The sequence below is a fragment of the Gopherus flavomarginatus genome, chromosome 6 (genome assembly GCF_025201925.1).
Source record: "Gopherus flavomarginatus isolate rGopFla2 chromosome 6, rGopFla2.mat.asm, whole genome shotgun sequence".
In the NCBI taxonomy this organism is placed as follows: Eukaryota; Metazoa; Chordata; order Testudines; family Testudinidae; genus Gopherus; species Gopherus flavomarginatus.
The window spans coordinates 134,506,010-134,526,798 of NC_066622.1; the positions used below are offsets into that span (position 1 = coordinate 134,506,010).

Genomic DNA, 20,789 nt, shown 5'->3' on the forward strand with positions numbered 1-20,789 from the left:
CACCATAACCCTTGTCACAACTTCTAGCTGAGAACAGGAAAGGGGCTTTAAAGCCCCCACCACTCTTTCATTGTCCTGAGGGTCACAAGTATCCATGCAATTACCTCAGCAGGATCAACTTTCACAACACTCCCAGTTTTGGAATGAGGAAACCTGGACTAGCACTTGAATCCAGGCATCTTTCGTAGCTGTGCCAAACAGCATTATGTGAGATGCTTGAGCCACTTGGTCTGATTGTTTGCAGCTTCACTGCCATGAAAAGACACATGGTGAGATTGAGTGAGGATAATGAAAATAGATCTCATGGTTTATTTTTTAAGTTGATTTTCATTAGCAACTTAAATCCTGCCTCTACCTTTGTTTCTGGAGTGGTTCCACTGGTAGTGGAACCAGCACAGCACTGGGAGGGAGGATCATGGGGCAGGCAGGCATGCACAAGGAGTGTCTATCCTGTGTACACCTCAGCTCCAAAAGACCCTTGTCTGTACAGGGGCATGTGAAGGGTGAGGAGGCAACTGCCACCTTGAGCGATTAGTCCATCAGCCCTCACAAAGAGAGCGCAGATCACAACACATCATTTGTGGTGTTCTAGTCAGACGGAGGCCACACACAGGCCAGGCTGCCAGTGGCACTGGATACCCGATTGGCATAGAGCATCACACCCCAGAACCTCTGAGCAATCCGCCAGCCTCAGCCTCCCAAGTGGCAGGGATTACAGGTGCACACCTCACCCAACCGGCTGCATTAATAATAATAATAATGATTCCTCTTCTCAGTCCCCAATGGAGAAGAATAACATTCATAAGATACTCTAGCTGTGCGGTTCAACTCGGGATTTAGGCCGAAACATGCTTTACAACAGATAAAGCACCCCAACGAGGCAACTCACTCTCTGTCTTGAAGAGCTTACAGTCTAAAAGGCATGAACCATGACCATTCAGAACTGAATTAACATGGTTGGCCCAGTTTATGCCTTGTGCACACTTTAAAAGTTCCACCAGTTTGAAAGATTCTGCCAGTCCAGTAAGATAGGAAATTCCACTGGAAATGGTGGAACCTTTCGAAGTAATGGAACTTTCTAAGGCCATCTGTTTTAAGTTTATTTAATCAGCAAAGTGACCCAAGAATGAATTTGACCCTCAGCAGCTAGTTGTCACAAAGGGATGACCCACAATTCAAGTCTGAAACAATTTAATAAAAAACCAGGATGTTGTTATAATACTAGGCTTTGGTCCTGCTATGAGCTCCACTCAGTGCACCTGTGTGGAGTTCATTGCAGAATCAGGGCCTTTATCTATGCAGTCTGATTACCCAACAGTTGCATTCTTCCTGCTTTGGGTACACAGAAATAATATTTTACGGGGTAAAACAGAGCAGAATATGTTTAGTATTTTCTGTGATTTCAGTATGATGTTTGTGCAATGTCTATCTGTATTGTAATCCTCAAACTGTTTGTTATGCACAGATAAAAGAGTTGTTGTTTTTTTTAAAGTTAGCTCAGGCTTGAAGTATAGGAAGCTTGTGGATAATGAAAAGCTGCTTTTCATGGGAGACATTTTATCCCTAGATCTTTCTTCTGTTCAAAGCAATGGCTCAATGCCAGATGCTTTTTCAGACACATGTGCCCTATCACATCATATCTTTAGCTACTACAAAAGAAGCTTGGCACAGCTTGCTATGTATCAGAACACACTGACAGATCTTTCGGGAGAGAGCTATACTAACATCCTTTTATGCCAGAATTTCACCTTCTAACTTCCTTTCATATTAATGAGAGCTACTGAACATGTGTTAATACTAGTGCATCAAGATAAAATACACTCCTTAAATCATGTTTTGTTTCCCAACACCCATTTTTTTTCAGTGTGATATTAATGTTAATTTTCTTGCATCCTGATCAATACCTGAAATGAATTTGTCACACGCTAAACCAACAGGATTATACTAAACTCCTATACCAGGGATCGGCAACCTTTGGCCTGCGGCCCGCCAGGGTAAGCACTGTGGTGGGCTGGGCCAGTTTGTTTACCTGCCACATCTGCAGGTTCAGCCGATCGCAGCTCCCACTGGCTCCAGGCCAATGGGGGCTGCAAACAGTGGCCAGTGGGAGCTGCAATTGGCCTAACCTGCAGACGCGGTAGGTAAACAAACCAGCCCGGCCAGCCAGGGTGCTTATCTTGGCGGGCCACGTGCCAAAGGTTGCCAATCCCTGTCCTCCATGTGACTACCATATCCTGTGTGGTGAGTTTACAAATCCCTGTCCTATACAATAACATTTCCATCCTTAGAGTTTTTTAAGGCCCGGCTTGACAAAGCCCTGGCTGGGATAATTTCGTTTGTGTTGGCCCTGCTTTGAGCAGGGGGTCGGACTAGATGACCTGAGGTCTCTTCCAACCCTAATCTTCTATGTACATGCTAGAGTTCTTCACTTCAACCTTAGTCATACATAAAAAAGCTGAAATTCCAACTCCAAGTTCAAGTGACATGTTTTATCGATATAATTTTAAACTACAAATGTTAAAAAGAAGTTAGTATCAAATATGTGGTTCAGGAAATGGTGACAGTTCTCCTCCAATGATGCTGAGCAATTCTGAGGATAGCATGTGAAAACACAAATGTTTACCTTTTTACCTACAATAATTATAGGATTTTTTATCCATACATCTTAAAGCTCTTTTACAGATGCCTGTAAGGATTACGGTCCCTGTTCTATAGCTAGGAAGACTGAGGCACAGAGTTGAGTGGAGGGAAGTGACTTGCCCAAGATTACACAAAAAATAAGTGACAGAGCTAGGGGTAGAGCCCAGGTCTCCTTATTCCCAGCCTAATGCCCTGTCCACAAAACATAGCTGCCTATGATGCACAGCAGCACTGGTTGATATGTTTGTTTTGCATATTCTTACAATGTTTTCTCTTAGTTAGTAGCAATGTTGGTCCTAAACAATAGTCATTTTACATATGACTGACTATCCAGCTTCTTTTGTCATTCCTACCAAGAGGAATTAACTTGATTGACAGTTTTTGTCTGTGACAAGGTGCCAGATTCCTGAGAGGAGCAGAGCATCCACTATTGCCATGGATGTCAATTAACACTTCTCAGGCTCAAGCCTAAATGGTCATTCTGAATTTTGTGACTTATTTGATACATTTTTTTTTAATTCTCCTTTTTGAAGGGACTGGCAAGAAAATATTCTTTTGTGCAGTAAATCTCAACCAGGTGTGAAAGTGACCTCTATGAGCTTTAACCCCATGAACTGGCACCAGCTTTGTTTGTCCAATGAAAACTCCCTTACTATCTGGAATATTGAAAGGAATGATCAAGAACATCATCTCAAGTCAAAGTAAGTAATAAACCTTCCAGGCTAAAAGAAAACTATAGAGTTAACTTTATTTTAGTGTCCAGGATCACTGATGTATATCAGTTTACAAAGACTATGGATCCAATTAAGATTAACTGACAACCCTTTAAATCACAGCCAATAAGAACTTTAACTGTCTGACTCTTGAGGTGTGTGTGTTGAATTTGTGCTATTGTTTCCTAGTGCTCAGGTCTCCAGACTACAGCCATCACTATAGTTGATATGAACAGTCAGCAGTCTTTGGTAAGAGGTCCAGGATTGAATGCACATACTGGAGTGTCTTCCCACTCCTGCAGGTGGCTCTGCCCTGTCAGTATTCCTCAGTCCTGTTACGGCAATGTAGGGGAACTTGCACCTCTGCTCTTGCATGTGATTACCATGTTTGGACAGAGTTTCTTGCCTGCAAACATCATTTAGTAAAGTGGAATGTGTGTATTTTAAAGTAAGATTGATTGTGAGAGAAGTGAAGCAGCCACGGCGTGCTGGGGGAGGAGGAGGAGCAGGGGTGAACTGCTTCACTTCTCCTGCCTCCCAGGCTTGCGGCGCCTAAGCTGATTGGCGCCGCAAGCCTGGGAGGCAGCAGAAGTGAAGCAGCCATAGTGTGCTCGGGGTGGAGGCAGAGCAGGAGTGAGCTGGGGCAGGGGGTCAGGGCTGGCTCCAGGCCACAGCGCGCCAAGCGCGTGCTTGGGGCGGCATGCCGCGGGGGGTGCTCTGCTGGTTGCCGGGAGGGTGGCAGGGGGCTCTGGTGGACCTGCCTCAGGCGTGCGTGCGGAGGGTCCGCTGGTCCCGTGGCTCTGATGGAGCATCCACAGGCACGCCTGTGGGAAGTCCACCGGAGCCGGGACCACCGGACCCCCTGCAGGACCGGCGAGCGGCAGAGCGCCCCCTGCGGCGTGCCACCGTGCTTGGGGCGGCGAAATTGCTAAAGCCGGCCCTGCAGGGGGTGTGTCTCAGGGTAGGGGGTGGGGAGCTGCCGCAAGGGGGATGCCTCAGGGCGGAGAGGGGGAGCTGCCGTGTGGGGAGGGGAGCGCCTCAGGGCTGGGGTGTAGGGGAGGAGGGCGCAAGGTGGAAGTTTCGCCTAGGGCATGAAACATCCTTGCATCACCCCTGGGAAAACTGAGACCCAGGGTATGACTATACTGAAATAAAAAACCTGCAGCAGCAAGTCTCAGGGCCCAGTTCAACTGACAGTGGGCCTAAACATAGCAGTGGAGATGCTCGGATGAAGCCCAGGCTCTCAGACCCTCCCCACTCACAGGATTTTAAAGCCCAGGCTCCAGCCTGTGTCCATACTTCTGCATTGCTATTTTTATGCCTGCAGCCCAAGCACTGTGACCCTGAGTCAATTGACCTTGGCTCTGAGACTTGGGGCTTGTCTACACTGTGAAGTTGTCGACAAAACTTTTGTCATTCACGGGTACATAAAAAAACTCCACTGTGAAAGAGAAAAGTTTTGCCGACGCAAGTGGCGGTGTGAATGTGGCTTTGTCAGCAGGAGCTCTCTCCTGTCAACAAAGCTAATGCCACTCGCGGGGCTGGAAGTAGTTTGTCAGCACTTTTGCTGACAAAGTACCGAAAAAGAGCATTCACACACGCTGGCTTTTAGCGACAAGGCTGTGTCGACATAGCCTTGTTGCTAAAAGCTGCATGGCGTAGACAAGCCCTTGCTGTCTCTGGTTTTTCATTGCAGTGTAGCCATATCCCCAGAGTGGTTAAGTTACTTGCCCAAGACAAAAAGGAATCAGTGTAGACCAAGCCTATTATTCTTTATTGCAACAGTATCTACCATGTAAACTGGTGGTTTAAATCAATCTTTCATCATTTCTTTAGAACGTCAGCAGAGGGTCAGAGTCTCCAGGTTTTGAAAACATACTTCCCAGCTCTGTATTAGTGTTTATTTTCTGTAAATGCTTCCTCAGCTCATGTGCTATTTCTCTTCCTTTTTGCAGGCCTGTCAGACTCCCTGCCGAAGATGGGTCTCCGATGTGTAAACAGGATGTCTTTTTTTCACATCCTGATATCCAAGACCTCTACTATGGTCCTGTGCTGCCAATTTCAGCCATTGCTGGGCTGGCAGGGGATGAAGCAGAGACATTTAGGGTAATTACAACTCTGCAGCTAACTGCTATTATAAAATGTTATGATTGTAATGATACTGACAGATATGAACAAAATTCATAATTGAAGGCCTGTTAAACTTGCCCAGTCTAGGAAAGGAGTATATTCTCTCAGCAATGTTTGTGAAACCCATATTAGCATTAGAATTATAATCATGGGAATGGTGCACTATTTTATGCATCAGGTTTGAAATTCCTAGAATCCCAGACAAATCACGTCAGGGCTGGCATAGCTCAATTTAACTTTCCAAGGTAAATCTAACAAAGTACCTTGTAGTTTTTCTTCAAGTGGCCTCTGTGTATTCCTATTTGCGGGCTATAGTGTCTCTGGTGTCAAGCTACCAAATTTTTCTAGCAAGCTGTGCCCATTGGGGCCATTCACCCCACTCTTGCAGAAGATTTCAAGGGTATAAAAGGGGAATGGGGGGTAGAGGTCTCCACACACTTCAATTCCATTGTCACCAGGGAAGGTGCAGAGTGGTTGAATCACACACACTGTCCTCAATGCTTTCCTCATTGATGTCTTGTAATTTTGTCCTTTGGGGCTATTTTCTTTCTAGTTAGTTAAATTAGCAAATTGTTAGCAAGGACTGCCTTCAGTCGGAATAATAAAGAAGAAATGGTGCCTTTTGGCCACTGGTGTCCTCTGGAAATGCTGCAAGCTTGGGAGGGTCTCACATACACCTACTGAGGGGGGAGGCCCCTCAGGCCAAGTTGATTACATCTGTTAATGTGTAAGTCCAGCATTGACTTGGACATCCACTAGCCTATAGCACTGCGCAAAAGATTTGTGCTCTCCAAGGAATTCCCTTCTCACCTCCCTTACTATCTACAGTAATATTTACTGATGGTGGACTGGAATGGTCACCTTGTTCTCCAGCCTTTTGGAGCCTCTGGGCTCTGCTGGAGATAAAAGCTTCCACATAGGCTTCTGGAGTAGAAAGTGATTTGTCTAGCCTGTAAGATTTTCTCCCATTGATCAGGACCAGAAATTCATCTGCAGAAAAGCGCAAATGTCTCACTTTGACAAATACTAAGGAATTTTTTCCTCTCTATTACCTCGTATGCTCATTCAATCAATAAGGACATGTTCCGCCTCTAATTTAAGTCTGTGTGAAGCCGGTCCGGTCCGGCACAGCATACTGGCTCTTGGTGGTACACCGTACTGGACTGAACCGTCTTATTTTCACCTCTGCCTGTATCACAGTCTGTGTGAGGTTTTTCAGTTGAATTCAAAGGGAGCAGGAGCATGCCCTCAAGGAAACATTCAACAGAAAGGAAGATTTATGTCCTTTGTCAGTAGGTCTGAATCAGATGAAAGGACGGTCTTAATATTTATATTTATGGACAGCCACTTGCTCCAACTATGCTTCAAAATATGTTGTTGTGGCTGGAGTTGTAACCAAGTGTTGCCAAAAAGGGGCAGCCGCATGACTTTTTAACTCTCTTCTTGCACAAGGAGATATTTTCTGTTTCAATATCGCCTATAGCTAAGCCCTGAGTTTTCTGCAGTTCCTCAGACTTTGTATCCAAACATGACCCGTCTTTGTCACCATGCACTGTTAGATGCCATCAGCTTTCCAAAACATTTCATGTCCAGGGTTCTGGGCTTTTCCTCTAGAGAGTGCTGTTTAAAGGAACAGAGCTTTAGGAAGCTTATGAATGATTGTACAATTTCAGAACACAAACAGCAAATGGGAGTGCTTCGTGTGACTCCCTTGTCCTGGGTATACATGGTGATGGTCCCATTCTGGAATTAGAACTCTGTGCCTATTATGTATATTGAGTCATGACAATGATTAGAAATGGACTTCATAACAGATGCCGACCTGGACTTGCATAGGAAGCCTCCGAGTCAGAGTAAGGCACCTACTATCATGCACAAAAAGAGGTGTGGACATAAAATATGTAAAAATACCTGTCTGACATCTATGTTGGAATGATATAATGACCATTTCATTATAGAATCACTAGCATACTACTAGAGTTTATTATTATTATTTGATTTCTAAAATAAATGAGTCCATTGGTATTTCTGAAACATCTTTCCTCAAAATGCTTCATAGAGAATAACGGATTGACTGATAACACACCTCTGAGATAGATAAATATCCCATTTTTAGAGAGAGAGAGACTTAGCCAAAATCACATAGTGAGTCTCTGGCAGATCTTAGAAATAAAACCTAGATACTTCTGACTCTCAGTCCTGTGTTGTCAGCAAAAGAGCATCTGTCTTTCCTCTTCCTGTACCTTTTGCAAGACTCTCGGTGTTTTGTAGAATTACAAACTATGCACATTACTTCATCCCCCACTAAAATGAAGCTACTTTTGGCGTGGGATGTGATTGCTATTATGGTCTCACAGCAATTCCACATCAGAGTTTTGGACAAGAAGTGAAGAGTGATACCTTTCTACTGTTGAAACAACTTTTGAATTTAGCTAGGCAGGTAATCATTGACCAGTGTGGAATTAGGCAAGGACCCCAGGATTAACACTTCCTACTCTCCACAGAATCTGGAGATGAAAAAGATCTCTTAGATCATCCTGTCCATCTCTCTGCCAACAGGATTATTCACAAAACACTAGCAAATGTTAAATAGAGATCAAGCGTCAAGCAATAGGGTTGTTGCAACTTCTTTGGAGGGTTTATCTCACAGGTAATATATGTCACTGCCAGGAAGCTTCTCCTACTATTCACTTTGAATTTGCTTTCTTTATTTGTCTCACTGCAATTAGCTATAATCCGTTTTATTCTATTCAATATTTTCCTCCCTTCATGCTTACACTTTTCAAATTCTTGTAGACTTATTGGGTCTGATTCTCCATTGCATTACCTGGACTGCAGGATTCGAGCTGCTATCTCTAATTTAATCACCACTTAGCCAAGCTATTAATATTTAATTCTTTTAATATTTCCTCTTAAATCAGTCCACCTAATGGTCTTCGTTGCTTTTCACTGAATTCACTTCAAATTAGCAATACCCATTCTTGTGGAGCCCCACTAACAAAGATTCTGAGGCACTCACGTACTATAACTCTCTTCTAATGTAGGGAAGTACTGTTATCCCCATGTTATAGATCGAGAGCTTAGTCACAGAGAAGCTAGGTGACTTGCCCAAGCTCTCTCAGGAAATCTGTCAGAGATGTGCTCAGAACTGATTTGCAGATGACGCAAAGACTGGCAAAATGGTAAATAATGATGAGCACAGGGCAGTCTAACATAGCGGTCTGGATGGCTTGGTGAGCTGTGCCCATGAAAACAAAATACATATTAATACTGCCAAGTGCAAGAACATACGTATAGGTATAAAAATGTAGGCTGTACTTACAGAATGGAGGACTGTATCCTGGAAGAAGATGTAGGCTTCATAGTGGACAAACAACTCGACATGAGCACCTGGCGTAATGGGGTGATTAAAAGGGCTATGCAATCCTTAGATGTGTAAGCAGGATAGTAGTGAGTAGGAGTAGAAAGGTGATTTTAGTTCCATAGATAGCATTGGTGAGGCTGATACAAGAATACTGCATCCTGTTCTGATGTCCACATTTTAAAAAGAGTGTTGAAAAATTGGAGAGGGTGCAGAAAAGAGCCACAAAAATAATTCAAAGACTGGAGAAAATGCCTTATAGTGAGATACTTAAAGAACAAAGTCAGGTTAGGTTATCAAAAAGAAGCCTGGGGGGTGACTTGAGTACAGAATATAAATACCTTCACAGGGAGAAGATACCAGATACTAAAGGACTCTTCATTCTAATGGAGAAAGGCATAACAAGAACCAACAGGTGGAAATTAAAGCCAGACAAATTCCAGTTAGAAATAGGGAACAGTATTTTAACAGTGACGGTGATTAACCATTGGAACAAACTACCAAGGGAAGTGGTGGATTCTCCCTCTAATGATGTCTTAAAATCTAGACCAGACCCTTTCTGGAAGAAATGCTTTAGTCAAATGCAAGTTAATGGGCTCAACGAAGAAGTCAGTGGGTGAAATTCTCTGGCCTGCATTATACAGGATGTCACACTAGATGATCTAATGGTATCTCGTGGCCTTAAAATCTCAGAATCTCCATATTTATGTATGCAAACATTTTCCACTTTTAACTGAAAAACTTGCTGATTTTTATATTGAAGCCTAAAGATGACATCCAGCCTTCAGTCCACCCTACCGTCCACTGCTGGACTGCAACGTCTGACCTGTATATGGGCTGTGAAGAGGGACATTTTTTGGCAATTAATGCTGAGACACTCAAAGCTTCTCTTCTTTATTACAAACCTGCACAAGACGCTACAGGTAACAGAGAGTTGCACTGAGGGTTTTTGTAGCAATTCCATGTTTCTTTTTGTATGTGGTTTCTTCCCTTTTCCATTGCCCACAATATCTTTCCTCTGTCAAAAATATACGAATGCTTCAATGTTGTTTGGTCTTAAAATGAACAATAATGCAGGTATTGCAGATCTCATTAAAACCCCACAGAACTGATGTGAAAGCATTAGTAGGCCAGACATATACAGCCTTATATTATTATTGTTTATTAATGTATTGAGCACCAACAACATGTTTGATGTTGCACAAAACCTAGGGCGTGCCTTCAGTAGAAAATTGGGTTGTGTTAGAATATGCCCTTGAGGAGTCATCTAACTAACATGATACTTAACACTACTTTGCAGTCAGTGTAGACAGGGAAAGCTGTGTTTAATATCATGCCAACTGTTCGTGTTAACCCTGTAGTTACAGACATGGAAAACATGTCAGTCATTGTCTACACGAACTGCTAAGTTTTGTTTAGCATAATGTTAGTTAAACTGATTCTTCAAGGTCCTGTTCTAATGCTGCACTGAGTATTCCCGGCTTCCCAAAATGTTGAACCTCACATAACGTGTGGAGATTAATCCAGATATGGAGGATTATCGTTTTCGGCTTTTTTTTTTTTTAATAAGAAGTGTTATGTTAATCCCTTGGCTGTGATCTGATTATTTATCGTCACAAGTCAAGCCTAGTAAGTATTTGGAGTTCTCCAAGAAAAGTTCGGGATTTGTCAATTCAGTAGGTTGCACCTTTTGGTGTTTCAGTTGGCCACAGTGTTCCGCTTTGCTTCCTGTTCTAAACTATTGTGCAGTGGTGTTGTCTGCTCTTAGGCCCCAGTTCACAAAGTACTTAAGCACATGCTTAACTTAAAGTATGTGATTAAGACCTTTCTCCTTAGCAAATCACTTGATTACTTGCTCAACTTTAAGCACATGCTGAAGTCCCATTGAATAAAAAAAACCCCATTAAGCACATGTTGAATCAGTCCCTTTAACAGCTGCCACATTTCACCTGAACATTTTTGGAGTAGATGAAGTTCCTGTCTCCTAGATTAATCAAATAAGAGAACCTAAGTAAATAATAACACTTTGCATTAGCATATATACTGATTTCCATCTCAAAATGGTAGGCAGAGACCTGTCAGGGATGGTCTAGGCTCTAGATAATACTTAGTCCTGCCTCATTGAAGGGACTGGACTAGATGACTTGTCGAGGTCTCTTCCAATCATATATTTCTATGATTGTTATTCCCATTTTACTGATGGGGTACCTGAGCCACAGAAACATTGTGATTTGCCCCCAGGCACACAGATGAATTAATTGGCAGAGACAGGAAAAGAACCCAGGTCTCCTGATGCCTATCTCTGTGTTCAGTAGACTAGACTACAGCCAGCCCTTAATGCAACATTCACGTATTAGGTACATGTACTATAGTTCACGCTTTAATTTGTTTCTTTTTCTTTATGCAGAACCAAGGCGAACAAAATTTCATTCCTTTCCACTTCTTTGTGACGATAGTTTGAAAAAGGAAGGTATTCACTTGTTTAAATGAAGTTGTTGTTTGTTTTTTTTTTAAGGCCGCACCAGTGGCTGCTGGGAGTCATAATACATGTCAGTACAACTCCATCCTAGGTAGAGCATTGGCTAGAAGGATACTGATGTTCTGTGGCCTGTGAGAGACAATTTTTGATACTAATGGAAAGCCATTTTGACAGCCTTAACAGAGACAGTGAAACTGGACTTATTTGTTTTGTATTAATTCTAAATTACACTGATGTAAGATCAGATTCAGGCCCCCACATTTTGTTTAGAACCACTGGAAATGATTTGTTGTTTACACAGCACTAACTTTGTACGAGGCACTCTTTCTCAATTACTATTGGGAAATTTACAAAAAATCTGTTTTGTCTTGGTGACTGTTTAGTGGCCTATGCAAAATAAATTAATAATCTCAGTTTGTAATGGACATATGTCCACATCACAAAGCCACAACCACAGCTGACACTAATTGGCCTTCTCCTTGCTAGACTGAGCTACTTCCTCACCCATAAATGTAATCCCTCTCAAATCAAGGTTGAGGCACATCGCTGGGGAGTGTGGAGATTACTAGCCCCGTGAGTACCTGTGCTATTTTTTTCAGCCTCCCAGGTTGTCACTCTGTCATGTTTCCCAAGCAGTATATTCAATGAGATATTTAAGAGCTAAGCCATTTTCAAAAACATTATTTTATGTTTTTGCTTTTGCAGAAGACAAACGGAGAACACAAAAACCTGTTCTGCTTGCCATGGCATATCATAAGGATGGACTATATGCAGCTGGAAGTGTAAGGCATCCCTCATTCCTTGAACCAGGCCTATTGTGTGAAAACCCAAACTGAAGCATATTCGAGTGAAATGCCCTCACAGAACCCCTAGCAGGAGCAGAAGTGAGAAGAAGCAAAGAGCTGTTGAAGTAGGAAATGTCTCTCTAGTGTTGTACATACTTTGCTGTTTAAGATTTGGGACAACAAATCTGGAGGAGAAGAGTCCTTTTTTTCATAGTCTAACAAGCAAGTAGTGAGTAAGCTCCAAGTGTTTAACAACGATAGGCAGCAAACAAAGAGCTTTTCATTGGAGAATACGTAAAGGATTGTAAAGAGATAGGAGAGAATTAGAATGGACGTAGAATGGAAGAGGAGAAAGAGAATTTCCAAGATAACTGCCCAGCTGTGTTGTGCCCAGAAGTCCACTCTACCATTATGTATGATATAACTTAACAATACATGTCTTAGTTTATTGTTTAACAAAAACCCAGTAGACCAAATTCAGCTTGTGTGACTCCTGTGCGATCTTAGTGAAATCAAACGGGGATACGTAATATAACCGATAACAGAATCTGAGCCATTGCAATTAAACTTTAATTATTTTTAAGTCTTGATTTTTAAGAAACGTTTTAGTTTCTCTTCATGTCTGGCATCATTCAGTATTTCAGTCTAGGTGGCCCATACACAGAGACAAGATAAAGGTTAATAAGACCAACAATGACAGGAATCAGTGGAATCATCTTGGCTGTTCCCACAGGGTTTCTTAGATATTTACACAGTGAAGTTTTGCTGTAACTGGTTAGGATAAGTGGTCTAGATCTGATTTGCATTTATCTTTTCTGTTTAGGATGGCATTGTGCGCTTTTACCAAATCAAAGGCACACACTATCAGATGGATGATTCCTTTGATGTATCAGAACCCATAACCAGCCTTGATTTCTCCCCTGACTACAACACATTACTAGTAGAAACAGACAAGGTACAGTATTATGTAATGAGGTGCCCATGTCAGGTTACATCTGCTACTGCATGATACTTTTAGTATCACTGGGCTAAATTCATCCTTAGTGTAACCCCACTAAAGTCAGTGGCATTGCGCCAGAGGTGAATTTGACCCAGTGTGTGTGAGAGGCACAAACCAATTGACTTCTGAAGATGGTGGATTGTACCATATAATTTTTACCTGACTCTTACATATGATTCTGTGATTTACTGGTCAACACAGAAGTATTGAAGCCAATGGGACCACTTGAACCATATACATAAATCTGTGCAGAACTGAGGCCTAAGGGAATAATTCAATTCCCTCAGAAAAGGAAAACTTATGTTCTTTCTTATCATAGAACATCAGGGTTGGAAGGGACCTCAGGAGGTCATTTAGTCCAACCCCCTGACAGATTTTTATCCCAATTCCCTAAATGGCCCCCTCAAGGATTGAGCTCACAATCTTGGGTTTAGTAAACCAATGCTCAAACCACTGAGCTATCCCTCCCCCCCCGAAATCATATTTTCCAGTCCTTGTATCACTTTAGTTGGCTTTTTTTAATTCTACAAAAGTTTTAATATTTTTAACGTGAAAACCATAATAGTACAGGAGAGAGAAAAAATAATACCCTGGGTAAGAGGATGAAGCAAGAGATTGGAAGTCAGGATTTCTGGGTAATGTGAGGATTAATAAATGTTTCCCAAATGCCTTGAGCTATTCAGATATAAACCTTTCTGAGGGCATATTATTTTGTTTTATTTTGTTTAAAAATATTTTATTGGTTCTTGAAATAAAAAAATAGAGTTTGCTTTAATTTAATTTCAGTCATTTTCTGAAATTATCTGCTAACTTTGAGGGAACTACATTGATTTGTATCAGCTGAGTCTTTTCCCTCAATTCAGAGACATCTGTAAAAGTTTAAAGAGCAAAGTTCAGAAAGAGAGGTGGTTTTGTTGGTGTGGTTGAGGACTTTTACTGAATGCTTTATAGCCAAATGATGGATTATCATTTGTATTTGTCAGGGATCAGTCTATGTCTATCAACCTTCTCAGAATGAGGAAGTCATCAAACTCTTGGATGCTTGCAATGATCATTTCCTGTCAGCTGATTTTCTTACTCCGGGGAACAAGTATTGTGTGGTAAGGAACTCTCTCCTTTGTTATATAATAGTGGTTATCCTCAGCTAGGAATAACAGGTAACCAAAATATTGCTATGGCAACCTACATAGCATAGAAGCAGCTGTGCTGCAGAGACCAGGGCTCGTATTCTGATATCGGCTACATCAGTGTAGATTCAGAGTAACTCCATTAAAGTGAGTGGCGTTATTCCAAGCCTAGGTTAGTGTAGCTGAGAACAGTCTCTTGCTTTGCGTTCTTTGACGAAACATGGTTAAGCCACAGATTGCTCAATTCTAATATGGACTCCTACTGATTCACTGTGTGGCCTTGGAAAAGTCACTCTGTACGGGCCAAGTTCATAACACTGCTGGAGATGGGCTCAGTACAGAGAATGGAAGTTGAAGGAGGTGGCTTTCTAGCATCCTAGCCACCACACCTGTGCTGGGATTCCCACTGGCCTCTTCATGCCTCAGTGAAATTTAGAGCAGCCTGAGAGAGTCTATCCGGTGCCAAGCTATCCACAGCCCCCATGGGCCTTTTCCACAGCTAGGGCATAGCAGTGCTATGACCATGCCTCGCTCATCATGAAAACACCCTCACATTCCCCATGTGCCAGGGACTTTTCCAGGAGATAGTGTACAGCCAGCTACACTGATTCTTTACCTGCCAGGAAAGTCCCCAGAGAGCCAGAATAAAGGAGCCTTGAGGTGCTGATCAGGGCTGGCTCCAGGCCCCAGCGTGCCAAGCGCGTGCTTGAGGCGGCATGCCGTGGGGGGCACTCTGCTGGTTGCCGGGAGGGCGGCAAGTGGCTCCGGTGGACCTCCCGCAGGCTTGCCTGCAGAGGGTCCGCTGGTCCCGCAGCTCTGGTGGAGCATCCGCAGGCACGCAGGCAGTGAAATGGCTAGAGCCGGCCCTGGTGCTGATGAATCAGTTGTGTAAATCTCCTCATTTTTAGCAGAGAGATGATAATCCTTTCCTGCCTCATAGGGGAATTATGAGCATTAATTCATTCATATTTGTACAGTACTCGAAAGATTTAAATCATTAGATTCAAGGTGCTGAGCATTTTTATGACATAAATCTCTTATTTTCCAAAGACCAAGTCCTCTTTTTCAGACACGTTTACCGGGGGAAATTGTGAGCATTTTTCTACACTGCTGGCTGAATGGTGGAGGTGGAAGTGCTAGTATAGATCAGGCACATATGTTACCAGTGTATCCTCTAATCCTGCTCAGAGCACCATCACTGGAGCTGCACTGGTGCAAAAATGCTTATAAATTTTCCCAGTATAGCTGCACTCCTAAAGGAACGTGACTAAGAGCAGTGTGTGTGACACTGCTGTGATCGTTCAGAACTAAACCTGCATCTTTTTACCTGCTATGCCCAGTCATCAGCCTGGTTAATTTTCCATAGAAAGCTACTGCCCACTAACCTTCCTGTCCATTTTTTCTGCTCTAATCAGTCTCTTCTTCTTCAACAGTCTGTAGCAATTTCGGGGGAAGTGCATGTTTGGCTGCTGGAGGATGGAACTTTCATAAGCAAGCTCTGCCTGAATACACAGGTACAGATTATTGGAAATTTAGGTTTAACTTTTCTTTTTCAGTCAACAAATAAAAAATATGAATAGGTTTTTGCAAAATATGCCTTAGATTTACCATTTTAATAGTGGTGAAAACTTTTGTTTCTGGAAAGCCCAGTGGATCATAAAGATCTCCTGGATACAGGGATCTCGAACCCTGGTCCCACAACTACAAAGATGGCCAAATTTTATATATGATTTAAAGAAAATAATTTCTAAAACACTGATTGTGGTGGTACCTCAATACCTTTCAGTCACTGCACCCAATTCAGCTCTGTGCTCCCGGGATCCTCCATAGCAAAAAGCCTGAAGTCCCTTCAGGTTTAGTTTAGTCTAATGCATAGAGTACTAGACTGAAATTCAGGAGATTTTGGTTCTATTTCTTGCTCTGCCACTGTCCTGCTGGATGACCTTGCCCAAGTCACTTCACCACTCTGTGCCATAATTTCCCCATCTGTAAAATATGGGGACTTCATGGACTGTGCTGACTTACACCAGCAGAGGAACGGCTAGTGCATTTCACTTGACTCCAGCTGGATGTTTTACAAAATAACTGAAAACCATTCATCAGCAGTATTCTAGCCTTATCCACCATTCAGCTGAACTGTTCCATGAAAGTCTTTAGCAAGTAGGCCACTGGAAAGAAAATATTAAAATTTTTCTTATTTTAGTTAAGATAATCCTGAAAGGTTATTAATAATAAAGGCTTCATATTTGCTTTGAGACAAAAGCCTTTGCACATGGTCTTTAGTGATCAGGATCTTAATAATTCTCATGCAGAGAAAAACACTTTCTATGCATGAAGAAACCTCTGTGGATTTCATGACACTTTAAAAGGAGTTTTTGTTAACAAAAGAAATGCTGTTCTTTGCAAAGAATAACCAAAATTTTTGCTGATAACCAAAGAATGATAGCATTTAGTGTTGAATTCAGACCTTTGTTTCATGCTATGCTTTCTGGCAGAGAGACCAAAATTTCCAGTCCCGCTTTATTAGACTCTCAAGATTGTAATTAAAATACAAAACAGTGATATTTACATTTGAACAATGGTTATTTTGACTCTTTTGAAACCTTACAAAAGTGTTTTGGTCTTTAAAAAGACCAAACCAGCCAACCAACTTTACCATTCATCTTTAATTTAAAAATGTTGAATCAACTAATTTGATCCAAAGACCCTCTAGGTAGGGACCCTGCCTTCATTTTCAGTCTGGGAAGCATATATACAGAGTGGCTGCTACTGAAAATAAGTACCACTATCACTGATAATAACAATTAATTAATTAATGTTCTTGTAGAGATGCCAAAATCTCAAGCCAGTGGTCTATTAGAAACGTGCCCAAAACATCCCTTACCGACAAGATCCATGGACCCCACATATGCCTATCTCAACACGTGGTGTACCTCATCCAGTGCACTAAGTGGCCCGATAACAATTATCTGGGTGAAACCAGATAATCCCTATGCTCTCAAATGAACTCATACGGGAAAATGATAAAAGACAAGAACACCACATCACCTGTGGGTGACGACTTTTCACAAAACGATCACTCTATATCTGACTTCTGAGTCCTCATCCTCAAAGAAAAACTGCGTAATACTTTCAAAAGTTGGGCCTGGCAGCCTAAATTCCTTACTGTGCTAGACACCAGGAATAGAACCTAGAAGTCCCATGTTCCAAACATTGGAAAACACTTCCTTTCCTTTAAACACAACTGTGTATGTTAGATTTGTTCTGAATTTCTTTTTGAATAATTCCATTTTACATTGCTCTTTTTAAAAGCTGCTATATAGCACCATAATTTTGCATGGGTCTCAGGTTAAAAATATCAGGCGAGTCAGGTTGCAAATCGTGTAAGTTCATGTATAATGCTTATCATAGAAGATAATACTGTGACACTATAATCAACAAGTCCAACTTTTCTTTTTGATAGCTATGTTTATTATTTTTACTTGTGTAGTTCTCTCCTGGTATTTAATTTAAACCAAGCCTGTAGCATCTTTGCCCCAACAGTCCTTGACTCTTGCAAAGGGTCTGATGGTTTGATTGTACTCAGAAACTAGGGTGACCAGACAGCAAGTGTGAAAAATCGTGACAGGGTGGGGGGTAATAGGCGCCTTTATGGAAGAAAAAGCCCCAAATATCGGGACTGTCCCTATAAAATAGGGAAATATGGTCACCCTGTCGGAAACTTCTTGCATGAACTGTTTGTTTACCCATTTACAGGAACTGCTCCAAAGAAAGTGTTACTTAACCCATTACAAAAATTAATCTACTCACTGGGCAGAATATTAAGTTCTTTGCCTTCATTGTGAGTCTCTGCTTACTCTATCTGGTCACTGCTAATGGTGCACCAAAGCCCACATACTGAACTACAATTTTGATTTTAAAATGTTTCCTATTTTACAACTGTGTTTTTGCTTTTTGCATTAATAGGATCTTCAAATATCAATTAAATTGTTGCATATTCTTGCATTGGCCTAGTACTAATGTGTTGGACCTCTATACAGGGCGCTTAGGTTTGAGTCCCAGAACTGGACTGGAAGTGCTGGGCAAGCTGAACATTATGCCCCGGCGGTTCTGATTTCGCATGAATTTTTTTATTTTGAAATCTCAACATTTTTCATGGGATGGCAAAAAAAATTCTGACCAGCTCTACTCATTAGCCAACCTCTCTGATACATTTAGAAGGACACTGACTGATTGTGGATATGATGCAGGGCCTTGAGGGTGGGAGGGTATAAACCTTAGGATGGGAATGGGCATGATCTTTATGGATCTAGTAGTACATTCATGGGGAAAAAGGGGCATAATGTTTTTTATGGACCTTTTTTTGTGACCCTGATTATGTCAATATTTTCTTTACATAGATCACTTATTGCTATTTTTCAGATGTGAGGGAACTTTGCATGATAGAGCAAGTTGCATAGTAAGATGTTGCGACAAAATTAAGTGTATTTTACTGTTTAACTAGGCAACTGCTATGGTTTGCTGCCCCTCCTCACATAGTGTTGCTGTTGGGACCAAAGTGGGTCACATCTATTTCATTGATGTTACTAAAGCTGAAACGCCACGTGTGGTCCACAGAGTTCTTCTTTCCGACTTACCTGTGCACCATCTGCAGTAAGTATATAGTAGCAGCGGGCAGGGGTATTCTCAGCAGGTAGCCTAAACAATGTGTGTGTTAAGAAATCTATGTGTACTTTTTTGCATGTTCTTCAAGAGAGTTGTGCATGTCAGATGAGACACTGTGGACTAGATTTATGAAAAGAGTTATGGATGACAAAATAACATGCTATGGTGCTCATCCTCCTGTAGGATCCAAAAGTGGCTTACAACTACGGACATGTAGTAATCACTTCATTATTGAATGAAGGCACCTCTGCTAGAGTTGGAGTACAACAAGCAGGTGGACAGCTGGTCCAGACACACTACACAATAGTAGGTGGGGCGGGACTTTGGTTGAGGGCAATGGAATAAACCCATGTTCTTATTAAAAATGCCACAAAAAACAGGAAATATATTAGTATATAAGGTCCTGTCTGACAGATCCAGCACACACTGGGTTCCATGTAATTATATATCTAACTTGGGAGGCTGAAGGGGTGAATCAGTTCTGCAGTGATTCAGACTTGTGGTTCCAGGAAATAGAGACATCTCAAATCTGATGCTTAATGCTGATGCTTCTCACATGATGGATGGTTTTTATTACTATTTATTATTATTTTGTTAACGTTTAACAAATGTAATTATGCCTATACAATTAGCACCAGGGATCTTATATTGTTGGATTTCAAAAAATGTCAATATTTAATAGTGATCAGTAGAGATAATCATTAATCTACTTTAATGTTTTAATAAATAGGGTTGATACTGAATTTGTTAAACATTAAAAAAACTGTTATTTGAGGGATCAGATGTGACATCTCCATTATTATCTCTAAAGTAAAACATTAACAATTCATATATTGAGGAAATGATTTTAAAGGTGTATCAATATGTATAGAGACACAGAGCATATAGTATATAAAGGCTGGTTAGAAGTCTGAAAAAGAGATAAATTAAAAGGAACGAAAGATTTTATAATGTAACTAAAATAAAGTATTGTGTAATATTACTAGGTTTACATCAAGCGCCCATGCAAGTAAATAGAAACGGCCCCTATTGACTTTAATGGGCTTTGGGTCAGGCCCAAGCCAAGTAAATCCTACAGGCTAAATCTCTGTTATAGTATGGACCCCACAGATACCAGTAGGGTTACATGAGTGTAACTCAGCGCAGAACTCAGCTTTTTGTGTTGAATTGTATCAAGTGAAATACTATGATTAGACTGTGATGGACAAAAACTGTATTTAAGTGGAATTCTGCTTTGTCTAGATATGATCAGAGTGGTCAGTACCTCATAACTGGAGCTGCAAAAGGACATATCTTTATTTTAGATGCTCGGCCCTCAAAATTGTTCCAGGTTCTTGGATACTTAGGTAATATATGTAACTGAATATAATATCTAGTTTTCTAATATGATATTCATTGCATTGTATTTTCACTTGGTGCCTTTAGTAATAGTTTTGAATAGTGGCAATATTGATTTCTAAAGCTTTTCTTTAACAGATGCTCTTATTTAGAAACTAAAGTTTTTAATACAAGGATGGTATTGGGGTGAAGGATTGCAGCGCTGATGACTTCACTTCTTTATAAGATGCTCTGTATGTTTTCCTGATAAATGCCACTTTGTTGTATTGATTGTTTTTCTTCTTTCTGATGACTCTACAACAATCTCTGATGTGCAGTAGTCCTTTGTTTGCCGCCTTATCAAACTATAACACTCTTCTGAATTAATACACTTTGCAAGATACAGTTAAACTACAGAGTTTGTTGTAGGTTTAATTCCTGTATTCTGAGAGCTTCTCCATAACCTGGACACCTTTTGTCTCAGGGTGCACATGTACTGCACTTGCAACTTCAGATACAGTAACGCCTCACTTAACGTTGTCATGTTCCTGAAAAATGTGACTTTAAGCGAA

At 41.3% G+C, this 20,789-nt stretch overlaps 1 protein-coding gene across 8 annotated transcripts in view; it reads left to right on the forward strand.

Moving 5' to 3' along the window:
- Nucleotides 1-20,789, forward strand: part of CFAP43 (cilia and flagella associated protein 43) — a 91,485-nt gene that overhangs the window by 9,306 nt on the left and 61,390 nt on the right. For 7 of the 8 annotated variants that reach the window (XM_050957957.1, XM_050957962.1, XM_050957959.1 and 4 more), the window contains 10 exons: nt 3,174-3,341; nt 5,309-5,459; nt 9,608-9,767; nt 11,252-11,314; nt 12,029-12,105; nt 12,932-13,063; nt 14,092-14,208; nt 15,669-15,749; nt 18,740-18,888; nt 20,143-20,246. In XM_050957957.1, coding sequence (XP_050813914.1) covers nt 3,174-3,341; nt 5,309-5,459; nt 9,608-9,767; nt 11,252-11,314; nt 12,029-12,105; nt 12,932-13,063; nt 14,092-14,208; nt 15,669-15,749; nt 18,740-18,888; nt 20,143-20,246 — 1,202 coding nt within the window. Of the gene's footprint in view, nt 1-3,173; nt 3,342-5,308; nt 5,460-9,607; nt 9,768-11,251; nt 11,315-11,359; nt 11,415-12,028; nt 12,106-12,931; nt 13,064-14,091; nt 14,209-15,668; nt 15,750-18,739; nt 18,889-20,142; nt 20,247-20,789 lie in introns of those variants that run through there. The other variant, XM_050957965.1, reaches the window with a different exon arrangement.